Below are 15,438 nucleotides of genomic sequence, written 5' to 3'. Positions count from 1 at the left end.
CCGAGAAGAGGTGCCCCACGGCCAGGGGACAGGAGAGGCCCCTGAGCACCCATCGCTGCACTTGTCTCTTTGTGCTCCGAGTGCAGAGGGATGGGTGGCAGGAAGAAGAGGCACCGAGGTGGCAGGTGTACAGGGGCCCTTTGGCTGCCATAGGAATTAGCAGACACCCGGGGTCTTACCACATCGGGGATTCAGTCTCTGGGTCTGGGGCCGGGTGTCCAGAATCAGCCACCAGCAGGGATTCCTTCTGGGAGGCTCACAAAGAGCATGCAGCTGGAAATGCACCTGGGTCCAGGTAGGGACTGTGAGCTGGGGAGACATCTGTGGTCATCACGACTTACCTGGGTTGTATGCCCGGGTGATGAGTTACATTTCTTTGATCTGGAAGTATGTTACTGCACTCCCTGGCTTCTAGCTGAGGCCAGGCAGAGTTCCCATGATGGGGAACCCTCTATCTTCCTTGTTGAAACCCCTGCTTCTTTCCCAATTGCAACATCTTCCTCCCAACCGCCTCACCTTTCGTCTCACCCTCCACAGCGTCAAGGGCCTCCTGCCCTCTGGGTCACCCACTTATACTGACTTTATGTATTTATTTATTTATTTACTTATTTATTTTTAAAATATATTTTATTGATTTTTTTTACAGAGAGGAAGGGAGAGGGGAGGAGAGCTAGAAACATCAATGAGAGAGATAGATTGAACAGCTGCCTCCTGCACACCCGCTACTGGGTATGTGCCTGCAACAAATGTACATGTCATTGACGGGAATGAGACAAGGCATCTTTAAGTCTGAAGACTCATACTCTATCCACTGAGTCAAACCAGTTTTTCCTTTCTTGATTTTAGAGTGGCTGAGGTGGTGGGGACAGACATGGTGTGGACAGAGACGTGAGCTTAGAAGGGATTTGAGATGGCAGAAGGCCATTCTCTGGGTGTGCTTCAATGCCAGCTTGCTTGGTTTTCAATATCAGCATATCAGAAACAGAGGAATCTTTTTTTAAAAAAAATATATTTTTATTGATTTTAGAGAGGAAGACAGAGGGAGAAAGAGACAGAAACAACAATGATGAGAGAGAATCATTGACCAGCTGCCTCCTGGACACCCCACACTGGATCGATCCCACAACCTGGGCATTTGTTCTGACCTGGAATCAAACCCGGGATGCTTCAGTCTGCAGACCAATGCTCCATCTACTCAGCCAAACTAGTCATGGCAGAAACAGAAGAATCTTAAAAACCCCATAAAACATGAAAGAGCATCTTGTTAGATGGTTTGAGAGCCTCCAACTTCAGAAGCTTATTGGAGATTCAGAACCCCTTATCAGGAATTTACAAAAACTGTCTGAAAAAATGAAAACGTGGTTTTAGTACAAAAATATATGGTAATTTTGTAGAATCAATAAGAAAAATGGTGAACCTTCAAAAAAACATGCCCTGTGAAAATTCAGCAGAATAAATACAAATAAATTCTCCCCTAAACCCATTTAGGTAAAACTGCACAATGTGCACATTAAAAGCCAGAGGAGACACATGATAGTTCAACCTGAAAGGGAAAGTCTATTAGCCTCAGGGGAGTTCTGATCAGCAACAGGAGGTGGAAGGAGAACCTGGAGCATTCCTTTGAAGTGGTGAGGAAAAATCGCCATCAACATAAAATTTTATTCCCAGATAAAGTGTCCCATAATATTGAGGGGGGGAAATTGTGATATTACAAAACAGAAGACATGAAGAGTGTCTTATCACCTCCAGGCACTCATGAAAAGAAGTACTTAAAGATTTATTCCAGGAAGAAGAAATATTAATTCAGAGGAATGATATGGGACAAAGCGTTAATGGAAACACACACACTGCATGCAATTCTCAATAGACACACCTGAGTGGCCATTGGCATTGACTAGTCTCCTTCATAATCAGAGGAAAATAAAAAGACATACAGTTTCACACTCATCAGGTTGAAGAACGTAAAATAGTACGATAAAACCACATGTTTGCAAAGATGTTGAGAAATGAGCAACTCATATGTAGAATCTAAATCAAAATAAAACAAATAAAGAAAAGAGAGACAGACCCATAGATAGAGATAACAAATTGGTGGCAGCCCAAAGGGAGTGTGTTCAGGAGTGGGAATAAAATTAAAAAGGAAAATAACAAAGCTGTCCTATCTTTGTATTTACATGGTGTATTTCTGCAAATAATTTTATAAAAGAAGAAGAGGGCGCTGGCTGGTTTGACTCAGTGGTTGGAGTGTCAAACCGCAGAAGGAAGAGGACAGGGTTCGAGTCTCAGTCAAGGGCACGAGCTTGGATTACACGTTTGATGCCCAATCCATGTTGGGGTGCCTGAAGGAGGCAACCAATTAATATGTCTCTCACATTGATGCTCTTCTCTCTCCTCTCTCTCCCGTGTCCTTTCCACTCTCACTAAAAATCAATGTCCTTGGGTGAGGATTAACAGAAAAGATACGAACGATGTTGAGATAACGTGCACGTGGGCATAACTTGACTCCAGGCAGCACACAGCGACCAGAAACACGCAAAAGGAGTGAGGATCAGGGGTGAGGGAAGGAGACAGGAAAAACATGGCAGTGTACATGGAACTCCGATGGCCTGGTGAGGAAAAATGGTGAGGAAAAATCGCCATCAACATAAAATTTTATTCGCAGATAAACTGTCCCATAATATTGAGGGGGGGGGGGGAAATGGTGACAATACAAAACAGAAGACATGAACTTAACGTTAGAACTAATGTGGGTGCAGCGAGGCAGCTTTGCCCACGATCAATATAGGTTCAGCACTGAAATCCCACAGGACTTCTAGCCACTAACAATGGCCACTTAGAAGAGGAATCAGTAAGATAACATTGCCCATGATTAATATCAGCCAGGGTGAGTGAAATGCATTTTGTTGACAGAAGAACTGAGAAAGTGCTAGACTGCCACTAGGTAGATTCCCTTTTCCCCTCCCCAGTGTCTTCTGTTTGAGCACCTGATTTTAAGATGAATGAGATATGAAGGGTTCACAGTGTGCCAGATCACTCACCTATGATATGATGCCATCGTGGATCAAAAGAGCTTTTATTTCAGGCACCTGGGTGCAGGTAGCTGATTCCCAAAAAGCAATCAGCAGTGACAAAAGGGGGAGGCGGGGTTTTACTAACTTCTCCTGGCTTCAAACTGTTCTGCTGATGAAAGGGTCCGGTCCTTGGTTCCTCCCAACGCCAAATCTAATGGTTGTGTTGTCTATGCCATGCTCAAAGCTGCTGGCTTTCTGCAAGAAAACTGCTAAGCACAGTAAGTTTTCTCTGCCCGGTTTTATTCTCCTTAACTTTTTAAGATTAAGATGCTTTCTGGAAAAAGGTTCTTGCTCATGAGCCAAAAGAACACAATTCTATATAAAGTTTAGATGTATGTGGTTTCTTCATAAGAAAAATGCGTCCTCTTTTGAGGACTCATTTATGAATTCAGAGTAAATAGTGTCTGCCATAAGTAAATCTTAAGGATGTGGTTATAATATCTAATCTCCAGGTTGTATGAATCCAATGAAAATATTAACAATTATTTTCCTTTTATGTTTATCAAAGAAAAGTGCTTTGGTGCGCTATACTTATAAGAAATATTAATCATGCTCTATTAATCGTGGTTGCTTTTTTCTCGTGAGACAAAGCACATTCTCAACTGGCTGGGAGTTGTGAGCCCTGGGACATGGAAGCTAACAGCAGAATGCAGTCCGTACTCTTGTCCAGAGAACGGTCTATCATTAATGGAGAGATTTCCAACCTCTTGATGAGATAATCTAGTCCCGCTCCGTACAACCCCCAGCCCTGAATTCTAGTCCCTGGTCCCTGGAGGTGTCTACCCTCAGTGACCCTGGCACCCCATCCTGCATGACGTGTAACCTGTAATAATACCCAGATGTCCACTTCGTCATGCCTGTCATTTCTGCTTCCCCACACCATCTCTGTCCCTCTACCCAATGGAAGCAGTGGCTGATGGTGGGCCACAGAGCTATTTCTCTGGCTGACCTGCTGCTCTCCCATCCTGCCAGCATGACAGCAATAAACAATCCCACATGATTCAAGCCTGTCTCTGCTTAATGGGCTCAAGCATTGACAAGCAGCCCGGACCCACTGGCTGTTCGGTTACAAGTTCACATAAACAGAAGCCCACATGGTGCGACCTCTGTGCCTCGCTGATTTCACTGAATATGTTTCCAGGGAAGACTGAACATTGTAAGTCTCCTGCTGGGTTTCTCTTTGGGTGAGTTTGTGTCTATACCCTGAGAATCTCTGTGGTGTGAACGGCCCTCTGTGGGAACAAGCCCCTTCAGCTGGCATTTTTGCCACTGCCCCTCCTCCACCTGTTTCTGCCCCATGAGGACTGATGGAAATCTCTAACTTACTGCCCTCTCCTTCCTGCTCTCTGCCCTTGGCTTTCATGTCATTGGTCCAGAAGGGAGACACTATGGAGTTGGTGGCTGCTCAGTCCCTGGTGGCAGGAAGACTTTCAGGCCTTGGGAGAAGGCAATTGCAGAAACACACACCTTTGCCCTGTTGTTTGTTAGTGTCCAGCCCCCCTACCCCCAACAAGGGACACTGAGGGCACCTCTACTTCCTGCTGCTCTGCCACCCAATAAGTTACCCATTTCCTATCTCACTGGATCTCAGTTCCAGATGGTCAGTTCCTGACCCCTGCTTCCTGTGTAGAGGCTGCTGAGCCTCTGATTGTGGTCTTCTGGGAGCCATGCCCAAAGCAGCTGGAGCAAAGTGTGTCCTGAGGAGGCCACTCTATATTGGGGCTTTGGAGCTGGATGATGCTGCCTGGCCGGACATGGGAAGCCAGCGTTGAAAACGTGGGCACAGAGCAGGGGCATTGAGGAGATGCTGAGCTCAGTGTCGGCCCTAAAGAAAGATGCCAACAACCTGACAGCAATGGACTGGTTACTGAAGGCCACACACAGAGCAGAAGAGTGCCTGGTTGGCTGGTGGACTATTTGATTCTGTTCTAAGATGACTGGGCAGAAAACTGGACTTCCCAGATGCTGGTCCTCTGTTTTTCTGGACTCAAAGGTTATAGATATGGACCACAACCCCTCCTCTTTGGGTGCACCCAACTGCAGGAGGAGAGGAGGGCCTGGGTCCAGACCTTGTTCACAGTCTCATGGCTCTCACCACCTTACTCTGTGCGGAGTGACCCTCTCCAGCCCCTGCCAAGATCTGAGTTGCCTGGGCCCCTCAAGTTCAAGGTGACCCCACCTCCATGTGTCCTGCACAGTGAGGGGCTTCACACCAAGCACCAGAGCATGGGCTGCACTTCTCCCCAAACCCCTCTTCTTCCTCCTCTCCATCACTTCCCAGCGGCCATCAGTGATGCCGGGTACTCCTGCTTTGCTCTGAGTTGATACCGTGCATTGGTCTGCTGCTGTGCAGTCACATAGGCTGGGCCTAGGAGGATGGGCAGGTCGGCTGGGCCATTCAGGCACGCCACTTCACTGGGAGGCCACTGGGTTCCTATTTCCACAGCTTCTGGCACCAACTGCCTAGTTGGCCTCCCTCTGCCCTGTGGCTTCCTGGGACATTCCCACATGTCTTTTCCTCCCGACACACTTGGGGATCATGTTGAATGTTCCAGACTTGCCTGCAGTTCACATTCTATTCGGATTTGAAGAGTTGATATTTGATGACACCGTCTCTTTTTAACCTTGAATGACATTTTATTTTGTGTGAGTTTCCTTGTAAGGAAGCTGGTGATTGTCACACACTCTTGATTAGGAATGTAAGGAGCTGGCTGTGAATGGAGTCTTCCATTCATGGCTTCGCATTAGTTACACTGAGAGTAACAGATGAGTTTTTGCTTCTTTCTCTCCTGATTTTGTTTAAAACATTTATCTTGCATGCAAACACCTGGGGAACCTTCATCTTAAAACATTTTCAAGTGAGGCTTTTGGCTTTTCTGAGAAGAAATCGTATTATCTGCCAATGATAGTCACGTGGTTCCTTCCCAAGACCCTGAAACCTCTTTTCTGTGTTTCAGGCAGATCTGCTGGAGCTGATCCAGTGCTGTCTTTGTCCCAGGTATGGCCCAGCTTGTTATCACCCAACCTGATGGGGGCGGGGGGGAGTCTGGGTCCAGCATCAGGCTCTGCTTTGGGGCCTGTAGCTTCTCGCTGATTCCTCAGTGACTTGATTTTCTGCCATCCAGCCTGGGAACCAGCCCCAAATCCAGATCCACTGTTGAGGTGGGTAAAGGTCACGACTCTGACCAGACCACTGGCAGGGAGGGAAGAAGCCTGCCCCTTATCACCCATGGTCTGGCCCCCGGGTGAGACCATTGCTGTGTCTGTGAGACCAGCCCGTTCCCTCCTGGGTGCTCACTCCTCCCACCATGGGGCCCCTGGCCATGTTGGATCCTGGTTTTTTTCCTGTGGAGATCCCTATTGTCCCCTGAGGATTCTGATTCTGGGTGCCCCAGACACACCAGCATCTCAGCAAGAGTGACAGGGACTCTGGCCCCAGGAGGGAATGATGGGTTTCTAGGGATGCGAGCTCACCTAAGTGCTGGAACGCATCCCTTGTTGGTCTCCTCGCTGGGCTCACCGGGCAGAGAGGACCTGAAGTGGTTCAGGAGTGTGGGAATTCCTCTTCTTTCTCCTCTCAGAGCATTGTCTGCTCCTATCCCATGCTTGGTGGAGAATGATTCTCAGAAGGTCAAAGGGAGGAAAAGCCTGTGCCTGGTGGGTGGCCGGCCTCGTCCTGGGGTTGGACTTGGGGGACAGAGCTCCTCCATGCAGAAAGCAGGGAGAATGAGAAGAGAGGTTGGCTACCAGCGCTGTGCATGTGCAAGGAGTGTGCAAGACTTGAGGAGAGGTGAGGAGAACTAGCAATAAATCGGTACCTCTCACACCCTTTGCCCTGCATGTTGACAAAGCTTGATCATCCAAAGGAGGGATGAGGATAGCTGCGCAGAGGTCTGAGTGTCTTGGGGCTGCTGTAACAAATGCCACAGACTTGGGCCTTTAGACAAAACCCTATTCTGTTACAGTGTTGGAGGCTGGAAGTCTACCATCAAGGTGCCAGCAGGTCCCACTCCCTCGAAAGACCCCAGGGCAGCTGCCTCCTCCATCTCATGGGGCTGCTGGCCATATCTGTTTGCAGGTCCAGCGAGTCTGTCCTTTGTGGGTGGCACTGTGAGCCTCAAAAGAAGGAGGGGACAGGGGAGACTGGCCCTGCTGCTCTCCTTCGCCCACCTCTTGGCTCAGGTGCCAGCCCCCAACACATCTGTGCCCTTCTCTGTTTTGTTTCAGAGCATCTGTCTTATTTAGTATTTATTTAGTTCCTCGACCGAGGATAGGCTTATCGATTTTAGGGAGAGAAAGGTAGAGAGATGTGTGGGGAATATTGATCGGTGGCCTCTTCTACGGATCCAGATCTATGAATGAATTCTCAACCTAGGTATGTGGCCTGACTGAGAATTGAACCTGAGACCCTTTAGTGTACAGGATGATGCAAAGCATCTCATTTCTTTCTTTTTCACATGCACTGTCATCTTACTACTGAAATGTCTCCAGTACCAATATTCTTATTGTTTTAATTTTTTGTGAGTCCTCACCCAAGGATATTTTTCCATTGGTTTTTTGAGAGAGTGGGAGGGGCAGAGACAGAAACAAACATTGATGTGATCAATTGATTATTTGCTTTCTGTAAGAACCTGCAACCAAGGTAGGTGCCCTTGACCAGAATCACATCTGGGACCCTTCAGTATGCAGCCTGACGTTCTATCCACTGAGCCAAACCAGCTAAGGCTTCAGCACCAATATTCAGTATCTGCTCAGAGAGGACCCCTCATATTTGTTATCTGATAACTAGTCTTCTGGTAATCGCTGGTCCCACTGCAGGGATAAGCTCCTCCTCCCATGCCTCACCCGTAAGAGGGTGGCTTCCCCTTGGGCCAGTCTGGACAGGAGCATTAAGGGGCTCCGAGGAGTCCAGGAGCAGAAGGCAGAGAGGCCTGACATGGTGAGGACCCTGCCCAAAGCCCCATCCTCTCCATTCCCAGGTTCCTCCCACAGATCTCCTCACTGGTTCTCCCCTTCCCTCCTCTCTCCCCCTTCAGATGCTGTGGCTGCTGCTCCTGACTCTCCCCTGTCTGGGGGGCTCCGTACCTGTGACCTCAGGTGGGTGCTGACCCCAGGCCTGGCTTGTCTCTGAACCCCTGACTCTGACCTCTCAGAGGCCGTCCTGGTATGGGGTGGAGCTCCCCCTGAGGTGGCTGTGGGAGGGACTGAGGATGGGGCCATGCTGAGTGCCAGGCAGCGGTGCCTGGGTCCCTGATGGCTCCTCCTCTTCTTCCCCAGATCCAGGTCCAGGGACTGAGCTGGTGGGCGTCGTGGGGGGACACGATGCTTCAAAGGGGGCGTGGCCGTGGCATGTGGGCCTGTGGTTCTGGATTGAAACTGAAAACTATTGGGTTCTCATTTGTGGGGGTTCCCTCATCGACCCCCAGTGGGTGCTGACCTCTGGCCACTGCTTTCCAGGGTAAGTCCCTCCTCTGCCATCACCCAGCATGGGGGTGGGGGACAACATGGGAGGCATGTTATGTGTGCTGTGGACAGATCCTGGGTTCACTTGGTACAGACCCCCAACAGGATTCAGCTTCCTGGAGCTCCCCTTGCCCACCACAGAGGGGAGGTCTCTGGGCTCTGAGGGGCTGGCCCACTTCCTGCAATAGCCTTTCAGAAGCCTTTGGCCTCTGTCCCCAGGAAAAACCCAAAACCTCAGCACTTTAAGGTCCAACTAGGAGGAGTGAGACCCTCATCGCTTGACACTGTGATGGTGGCTAGCATCATCCGACACCCTGAGTACAGGATTGAAGAGGGAATACCTCAGGCAGACGTGGCGCTTCTCAAACTGGAGTTCTCCATGCGACCAACTAATCTCATAAAGTGGATCAGCCTCCCACCAGTCTCCTACGCATTCCCCACAGGCACTCACTGCTGGGTGACTGGCTGGGGCAGGATTGGTCCTGAAGGTAAGAACCAGAATGATTGGGGGGAGAAGACTGAGGGTGATGCCCTGGGGTGGATGGGAAAAGGGCAGGATTTACAGAGGAGTCTGCAGCTGGGGTCCCTCTGGGATATGCCTTGGGTGTAGGAGGCACACAGCCTAAGAGGACTCTGTTCAGGAGCAGAGACCAAAGTAGCAAGAGGGAGGCATGGACATGGGCATTTTTTTATTTTTATTTTTTTTAGTATCATACAACGATATTTTTTCCATTGATTTTTAGAGAGTGTAGAAGGGAAGGAGAGAGAGATACATTGATCTGAGAGACATATCTATTAGTTACCTTCCGTCCGGAGCTGGGGATTGAACCTACATTCCAGGTCCTTGCCCTGCTCCAAGAATCAGACATGGGACCCTTTGGGCCAGTGCTCTAACCAAGGCATTTGTCTTCCTCCCTCTGCACCAGACCTGTGTGCTCCCTTCCGGGGGTGCCGTTCTCCCTGAGTCTCCCTAGTGGGATGGAGTGGAGGAGGGAGAAGTCCAGTGACCTGCTCCAGGATTCACTGTTAAATGGACAAAGTCAAATCTGACAAGAGGGCCGTTCGCTCTGCATTTCTCAGGGGAAAGTACTTGCTCTGATTTTTCCCAATAAAAATTATTTGTAGATAAAAAATATATTTCTGTTTCTTTTTGGATCTCGTTGCCCCCAGTGTCAGCCTAGAGATTATCAGCCCACTGTCCTAGAATGAACCCGGAGAGCTGGGATCTTCGGTGACTCCCTGGGTCCCCCTGGGGGTGCTGAGACTTAGCGTGAGGTTCTAGAACCCGTATCCTCTGACTTGACTCCCCCTCAGGACAGCAGGCTCACTGGGCTTCTTCTCACAGAGCAGTTGCCAGAGCCCTACAATCTGCAGGAAGTGGAGGTCCCCATTGTGCCGAATGAGATCTGTAGACAGCAATACCTCCATATCAACAAGGTTGTCAAGGATGACATGTTGTGTGCGGGGAGCCCGGGCCGGGGCGCCTGTAAGGTAAGACCCCCAGGCTGTGGCCTCCATCCACTGCTCCTGCCTGCAGGGACCCTGAGTATTGACCGCCTGTCTCTTCTTCCCACAGGGTGACTCTGGGGGCCCCTTGGTCTGTAAATGGAACCACACCTGGGTCCAGGTTGGGGTGGTGAGTTGGGGGTACAAGTGCGGTCATCCTGACTTTCCTGGAGTCTATGCCCGAGTGACATCCTTCTTGCCTTGGATCTGCCGTCATATTCCCACCTCTCCTTGAGCCCGGGGCCGGGCAAGGATGCTCCCCATGTGAGATGAAGACAGGCTCTCCATGGTGTCTGAGGACCTCACTGCTCCTTCCCAATGCCAGCTCTTCACTGCACCTAGCACCCTCCTCCACCCCCAACCCCTCTGAGATCCTCCAACCTCTGTCACCTCCATCAGTCTGTCTCCCCCTGACAGGCAATAAGGAGAGGAGGGCTGTGGTCTGAGGTCAGGCGGGGCGCTGAAGGCCTCCTGCATCCCCACCCTTTGTAGCTCATTAAACTGCATAAAAACTGCTCTGGACTGAGTGTACTTACCTGTTCGCGAGGCCAGGGTGCAATGGGTGGTTCGTCCTGGTGGAGAACCAGGCTCTGGAAGGTGGACCAGGTGGGGATGGGCAAGCATGGCTGCAGTGTGAAAGAGGGCCACATGGGTGGGCTCTCTTGGCTGGGGAAGAGGAGGAGTGTACTTTCTGGGGCTGGAGACCACAGCCCGGAAGGTTGCTCCCAGAGCAGCCCACACCTTCCCTCTTCCGCCTTCCATCCTGGTCAGTGTAGAATGGATGCTAAAGGACTTGGACTTGGCAGCATAAAAAAAGGAAGCATAGTTTTCCATGGTTACCACTGCTCTGGCTGACCCGGTGGCTGCCAAATCCTCATTTTCCAATTTGATCAATGCCTGGGACCTAATGAAGTCCAGTCCCATTTATATGCAGAACCTCAGTCTCCCATTCTGAGCTTTTACTGAGCAGGAGAACCTGCAGGGGCCTGAAACAAGCCCTGTTTTCCCTCTTCCTGCCCCTGTCCTCAGCCTTCCTTGGCATCCTGATCCTGGTTGGATGGAGGCTGCCAGAGAGGAGGATGGAGATGGGGACCCATCCTCCCAGAGGCTGCTCTTCCAGCACTGGCACCCCTGCTGGAGAAGCATTGCAGTGCATCATCCTCTCAGGCTCCTCAAAGCCCATCCTTTCTCCTAGGGGGTGGGAGGGGCTCCCAGTTGACAGAGGACATTCTCTCACAGATGGAGGAGTGAGAAGGGGTTGTGCAACCTGTCCTACCACAGGCAGTGATGTGCAGTTGCTTATGAGTTAGGATTTGGGGGGCACAGCTGGTTCCCGGCTGGGGTGGGTGCCTGCACCTACAGGTTGGGGCCAGGACCCAGAAGAACCTGGGGAGCCTGAGGCCGCCAGTATGCTGGGTGAGGGGGCTCCATTCCCTGCAGCCACAGGCCAGTCCCCAGCCTGATTCTAAAATGTGGTGGAGCCTTCAATCCCTGCCCAGTGCCCAGGACCTGCCCCCAGAAGCCAGGGTGGACAAGTCCTTCTCTCCCCTTTTTGACTCTGTTCTTTGGGGACAGCTGCCTTCCAGTTAGGGAGAGTGGGAGCTCTGGGGCAGAAGAAGCAGGAGCTGCACGCCCCATGTGCCCGAGACTGAAGTCTGGGTTTCCTGGGCCCCAGGAGCTTTCCAGGAACTCCTTTTTTCTGAGAAAGTGAGGCAAAGGACTTTGCTGGAAGGCACCACCTTGTAGATGGCCCCGTTGGGGATCTACTACACCCAGGGAGAGAGGATGGGCTGACCCAGCTCAGTTTGGCGCTGTGCCCTGGCCCTCGGGTTCCAGCACACGTTCTGCCTAAGTGACTGCCCTGTCCACGGGCCTGTGGATGGGCGGCTGCCAGGATGTCCACACACATCCAGTTCCCTTCTGCCCGCCAGGTGGGGTGTGAGCTGCCTGCAGTGCCATTGGGCCCTGGGGGATGTGACTCTGTAGGGCTTCCCCTATGGGTGAGGGTGTAGTCAGACCTCAGTGTTTCCAGGTTTAAGAATGAGGGTGAGTGACTCAGAGGCCAGCGCTCCCAGGAGGGAGAGGATCTGGGACTTGGTGTGGAGGGAAGGCTGGAGTGAGACACACCTGGGCCTGGGGCCCTGTCTGCAGGAATGTCCACCACGTGGCCACACTGGGCTCTCTCTCAGGAGGGTGGGCTCTGGACAATCTCCCCCTCCCCCCACTTGCCTGGAATCAGCACCTGAGCAACTGGCTCACTGGGCTGAGCAGTAAAGCAAGGTGGGCAGCGCCAGATGACTAGGCTGGAGATGGACAGGAGGTGTGTTGCCTGTGGTCTCTGAAATCTGTTCTAACTTAGCCCTGGGCCTGCAGGTATGGGGGACACTCAGCCAACAGTGCTGTGTCCCCCAAAATAGACCCTATAGGCCAGGTCAATGCCCATGGGGACCCTTGGGAGGGCGTTGGCCTCTTCCCTTTGTCTGAGGTGACAGGAGACACCCTCAGGCTTAAAATGGAAATGCCAGGCAGGGCCATGCCCTTCACATTGTTGGTCACACCTCAGTCACTGTCAAGCTCGCCCACTTGTGAGGTCTTAAAGTGGCAGTGAAAGCCCAGGATATGTGTGTGTCCGTGTGTGTGTGTGTGTGTGTGTGTGTGTGTGTGTGTGTGTGTGCGCGCGCGCACAGGCTTAAACAACATAAATTCATTCTCTCCCTGGCTGGAGTACAGAAACCCTCAGCCAAGTTTTTCTGGGGTCACACTTCCACAATCCACTGCCTCCTCCACTTTTATTGGTGCCGGGACCCTTGACTTGCTGAGGAACTACTGGACCCCCTACTCCCCGTCTTACCACTCCCTGAGTCTCTCCTCATCCTCCCTTTTCCTTCAAGGACACCCATTACTGGTTTAGGGCCTCCACTCCTCCACCCTGACTTCATGTGACCCATTTCCCTAGGCATCTGTTTCTCAGTGAGGTCAAGTGTGAGGGACCTCACTGGTCCACACTGACCTACCTCATTGGTGACATTCCAGCCCACCAGGCTGTGTGCTCCTGATGGGGAGCCTCCTGAGGAGGCCAGGGGCTGGCACAGGAAAGCTTTAGGACCCAGCAACCAGGGGCACCCCATCCAACCACAGGCTGTGAGGCTCTCTGACCTCTCAGGGCAAGATGGAGCGAGCTTCACACCTCCCAGTGCCCTCCGGCCTGGGACACCGGCCACACAGAGGCTGTGGCTCTGAGTGCTCCCAGTGCTGGATACGGCACCGCTGCAGGGCCACGCTGCACTGGCGTCACAGGGGCAGAAGAAACGATGGCTATAAAGGTAGCTGGCCCTGAGGAATGTTCCTGACATGGAAGTGCCGCTGGTGTCTGGGGACATGGAACTCCTGTGTCTGGGGATAGGGAGCCAGCCATGCCACCATCTTGGTGGGACAATGACACTGACTGCCAGGCAGAGGCAGGGCTGCTGTGTCCCAATAGGGGGCAAGGACGGGGAGGGCCATGGGTGACTCTTCTGCCCCTCGTCCATGTGATGGCAGGTGGACACGTGCAGCCCCCGGCCTGAGGAGTCCCTGGGCTCAGAGCTCAGCCCCTCAGCGATGGGTGTCTGGGTCCTGCTTCCAGGTGAGCCCCAGAGTCCCAGTTGGGAGCAATGGGTGGAGGTCTCGGTGGACAGTGTGGGGCCTGTCAGCCTCAGTTGTGCCCTGAGCCTCTCCTTCCCAGGTTCCTGGGCAGGGACTCCTGGGTGGTCCTGAGGCCGCGTCCTCAGCATACGAGGCAGAAAGCGGTGGGCCCTGCCGGTCACTGAGGTGGGCCAGGTCCCCTCATGGCGAGAATTGATGGCAGCGGCTGGGAGGCCTGGCAGCTTCTCTGGCTTCCTCGCCCCATCAGGTCCCTCTGGGCTGTGCAAAAAGAGGCAGAGGTTTGCCTTGTATCCTGTGGGGGAGCGGACTGGGTCTCCAATCAGCCTGCATTGTGCTCCAGCCTCGCCCTCTGCCCAGCTCTGCTTTGTCCACCTGCCTTCAGGTGCCTCTCTCTGATGTGTCCCCATTAAAGTCTGTCTCAGAGCAGCACCTGTGCGCCTCTAGCAAGGGCAGTGTAGGTTGCTTCCGCTGGGGGCAGTGAGGGTGGCCACAGGCCATGTGCCAGACAGAGGGCATGCTGTAGTCAGACAGCGTGCTCCATGCTGCCTCATATGGCTCTGCGGATTCAGGGGCTGCACCATGGCTCAAGGGGCCCAGCAGCAGCTCTGAGGCTCTGCCTGCCTGGGCCGCCTGCCTGGACCCACTCCTGGTCTTCTGCCAGCAAACCTCTCCTCTTGGCACATTCTCTTTGTTCATGCTGCTGCCTGGTTGGGTTTGTGGATGAGATCCCTGCAGCCAGAAGGGGCTGCTGCCCATTGACAGCCAGGGGGCAGGCGTGAAAGTGGCAGTGCCAGGTCACAGCTGCAGATCCCTTAAAAAAAAAAAAAATATATATATATATATATATATATATATATATATATATATATATATATATATTGTTCAGACTATTACAGGTTTTCCTCTTTCCCCCCTCTTCCCCCTTGGCTCCCCTCTATCTGATTCCAACTCCACCCCATGCCCTTATCCCCGCCTCTGTCTTCATCCATAGGTGTAAGATTTTTGTCCAATCTCTTCCCTCACCCCTCAGACACCCTTCCCCCTGAGAATTGTTAGTCCAATCCCTTTCTATGTCCCTGATTCTATTATGTTCACCAGTCCATTTGTTCTTCAGATTTTTTATTCACTTGATTTTTAGATTCACTTGTTGGTAGGTATGTCTTTGATGTCTTTTTGTTGTTCATAATTTTTACCTTTATTTTTCTTCTTCTTCTCCCTCTCCTTAAAGAATACCCTTCAGCATTTCATGTAATCCTGGTTTGGTGTTGGTGAACTCCTTTAACTTTTTCTTGTCTATGAAACTCTTTATCTGACCTTCAATTCTGAATGATACCTTTTCTGGGTAGAGTAATCTTGATTGTAGGTTTTTGTTGTTCATCGTTTTGAATATTTCTTGCCACTCCCTTCTGGCCTGCATAGTTTCCATTGAGAAATCAGCTGACAGTCAAATGGGTACTCCCTTATAGGTAACTAGTAGTTTTTCTCTCTCTGCTTGTAAGATCCTCTCTTTGTCTTTTGCCCTTGGCATTTTAATTATGATGTGTCTTGGTGTGTTCATCTTTGGATTCCTCTTCTTTGGGGTTCTGTATGCTTCCAGAACTTGTAAGTGTATTTCTTTTACTAGGTAGGGTAAGTTTTCTATCATTATTTCTTTCAATAGTCCTTCAATATTCTGCTCGCTTTCCTCTGGCACCCCAAAAATCTGGATGTTGGTACATTTTAAGCAGTCCCGGAGTCTCCTTACACTATCCTC

The 15,438-nt window shown here is 51.3% G+C and overlaps 1 protein-coding gene across 1 annotated transcript; it reads left to right on the top strand.

Annotated features, from left to right (window-relative positions):
- Positions 1 to 8,107: 8,107 nt before the first annotated feature.
- Positions 8,108 to 10,275, top strand: LOC311621308 (mastin-like; the record flags this gene model as incomplete). Its single annotated transcript, XM_084881246.1, has 5 exons — positions 8,108 to 8,168; positions 8,349 to 8,529; positions 8,754 to 9,022; positions 9,880 to 10,025; positions 10,111 to 10,275. 5 exons carry the CDS (start codon positions 8,108 to 8,110, stop codon positions 10,273 to 10,275), a joined length of 822 nt encoding a protein of 273 aa, XP_084737372.1.
- Positions 10,276 to 15,438: the final 5,163 nt, after the last annotated feature.

Source organism: Pipistrellus hanaki, assembly GCF_964339955.1.
Source record: "Pipistrellus hanaki genome assembly, chromosome: 4".
NCBI classification, from domain to species: Eukaryota; Metazoa; Chordata; class Mammalia; order Chiroptera; family Vespertilionidae; genus Pipistrellus; species Pipistrellus hanaki.
Note: the sequence above shows the minus strand (reverse complement) of the source record. Positions and strands in the feature narration are given on the sequence as shown.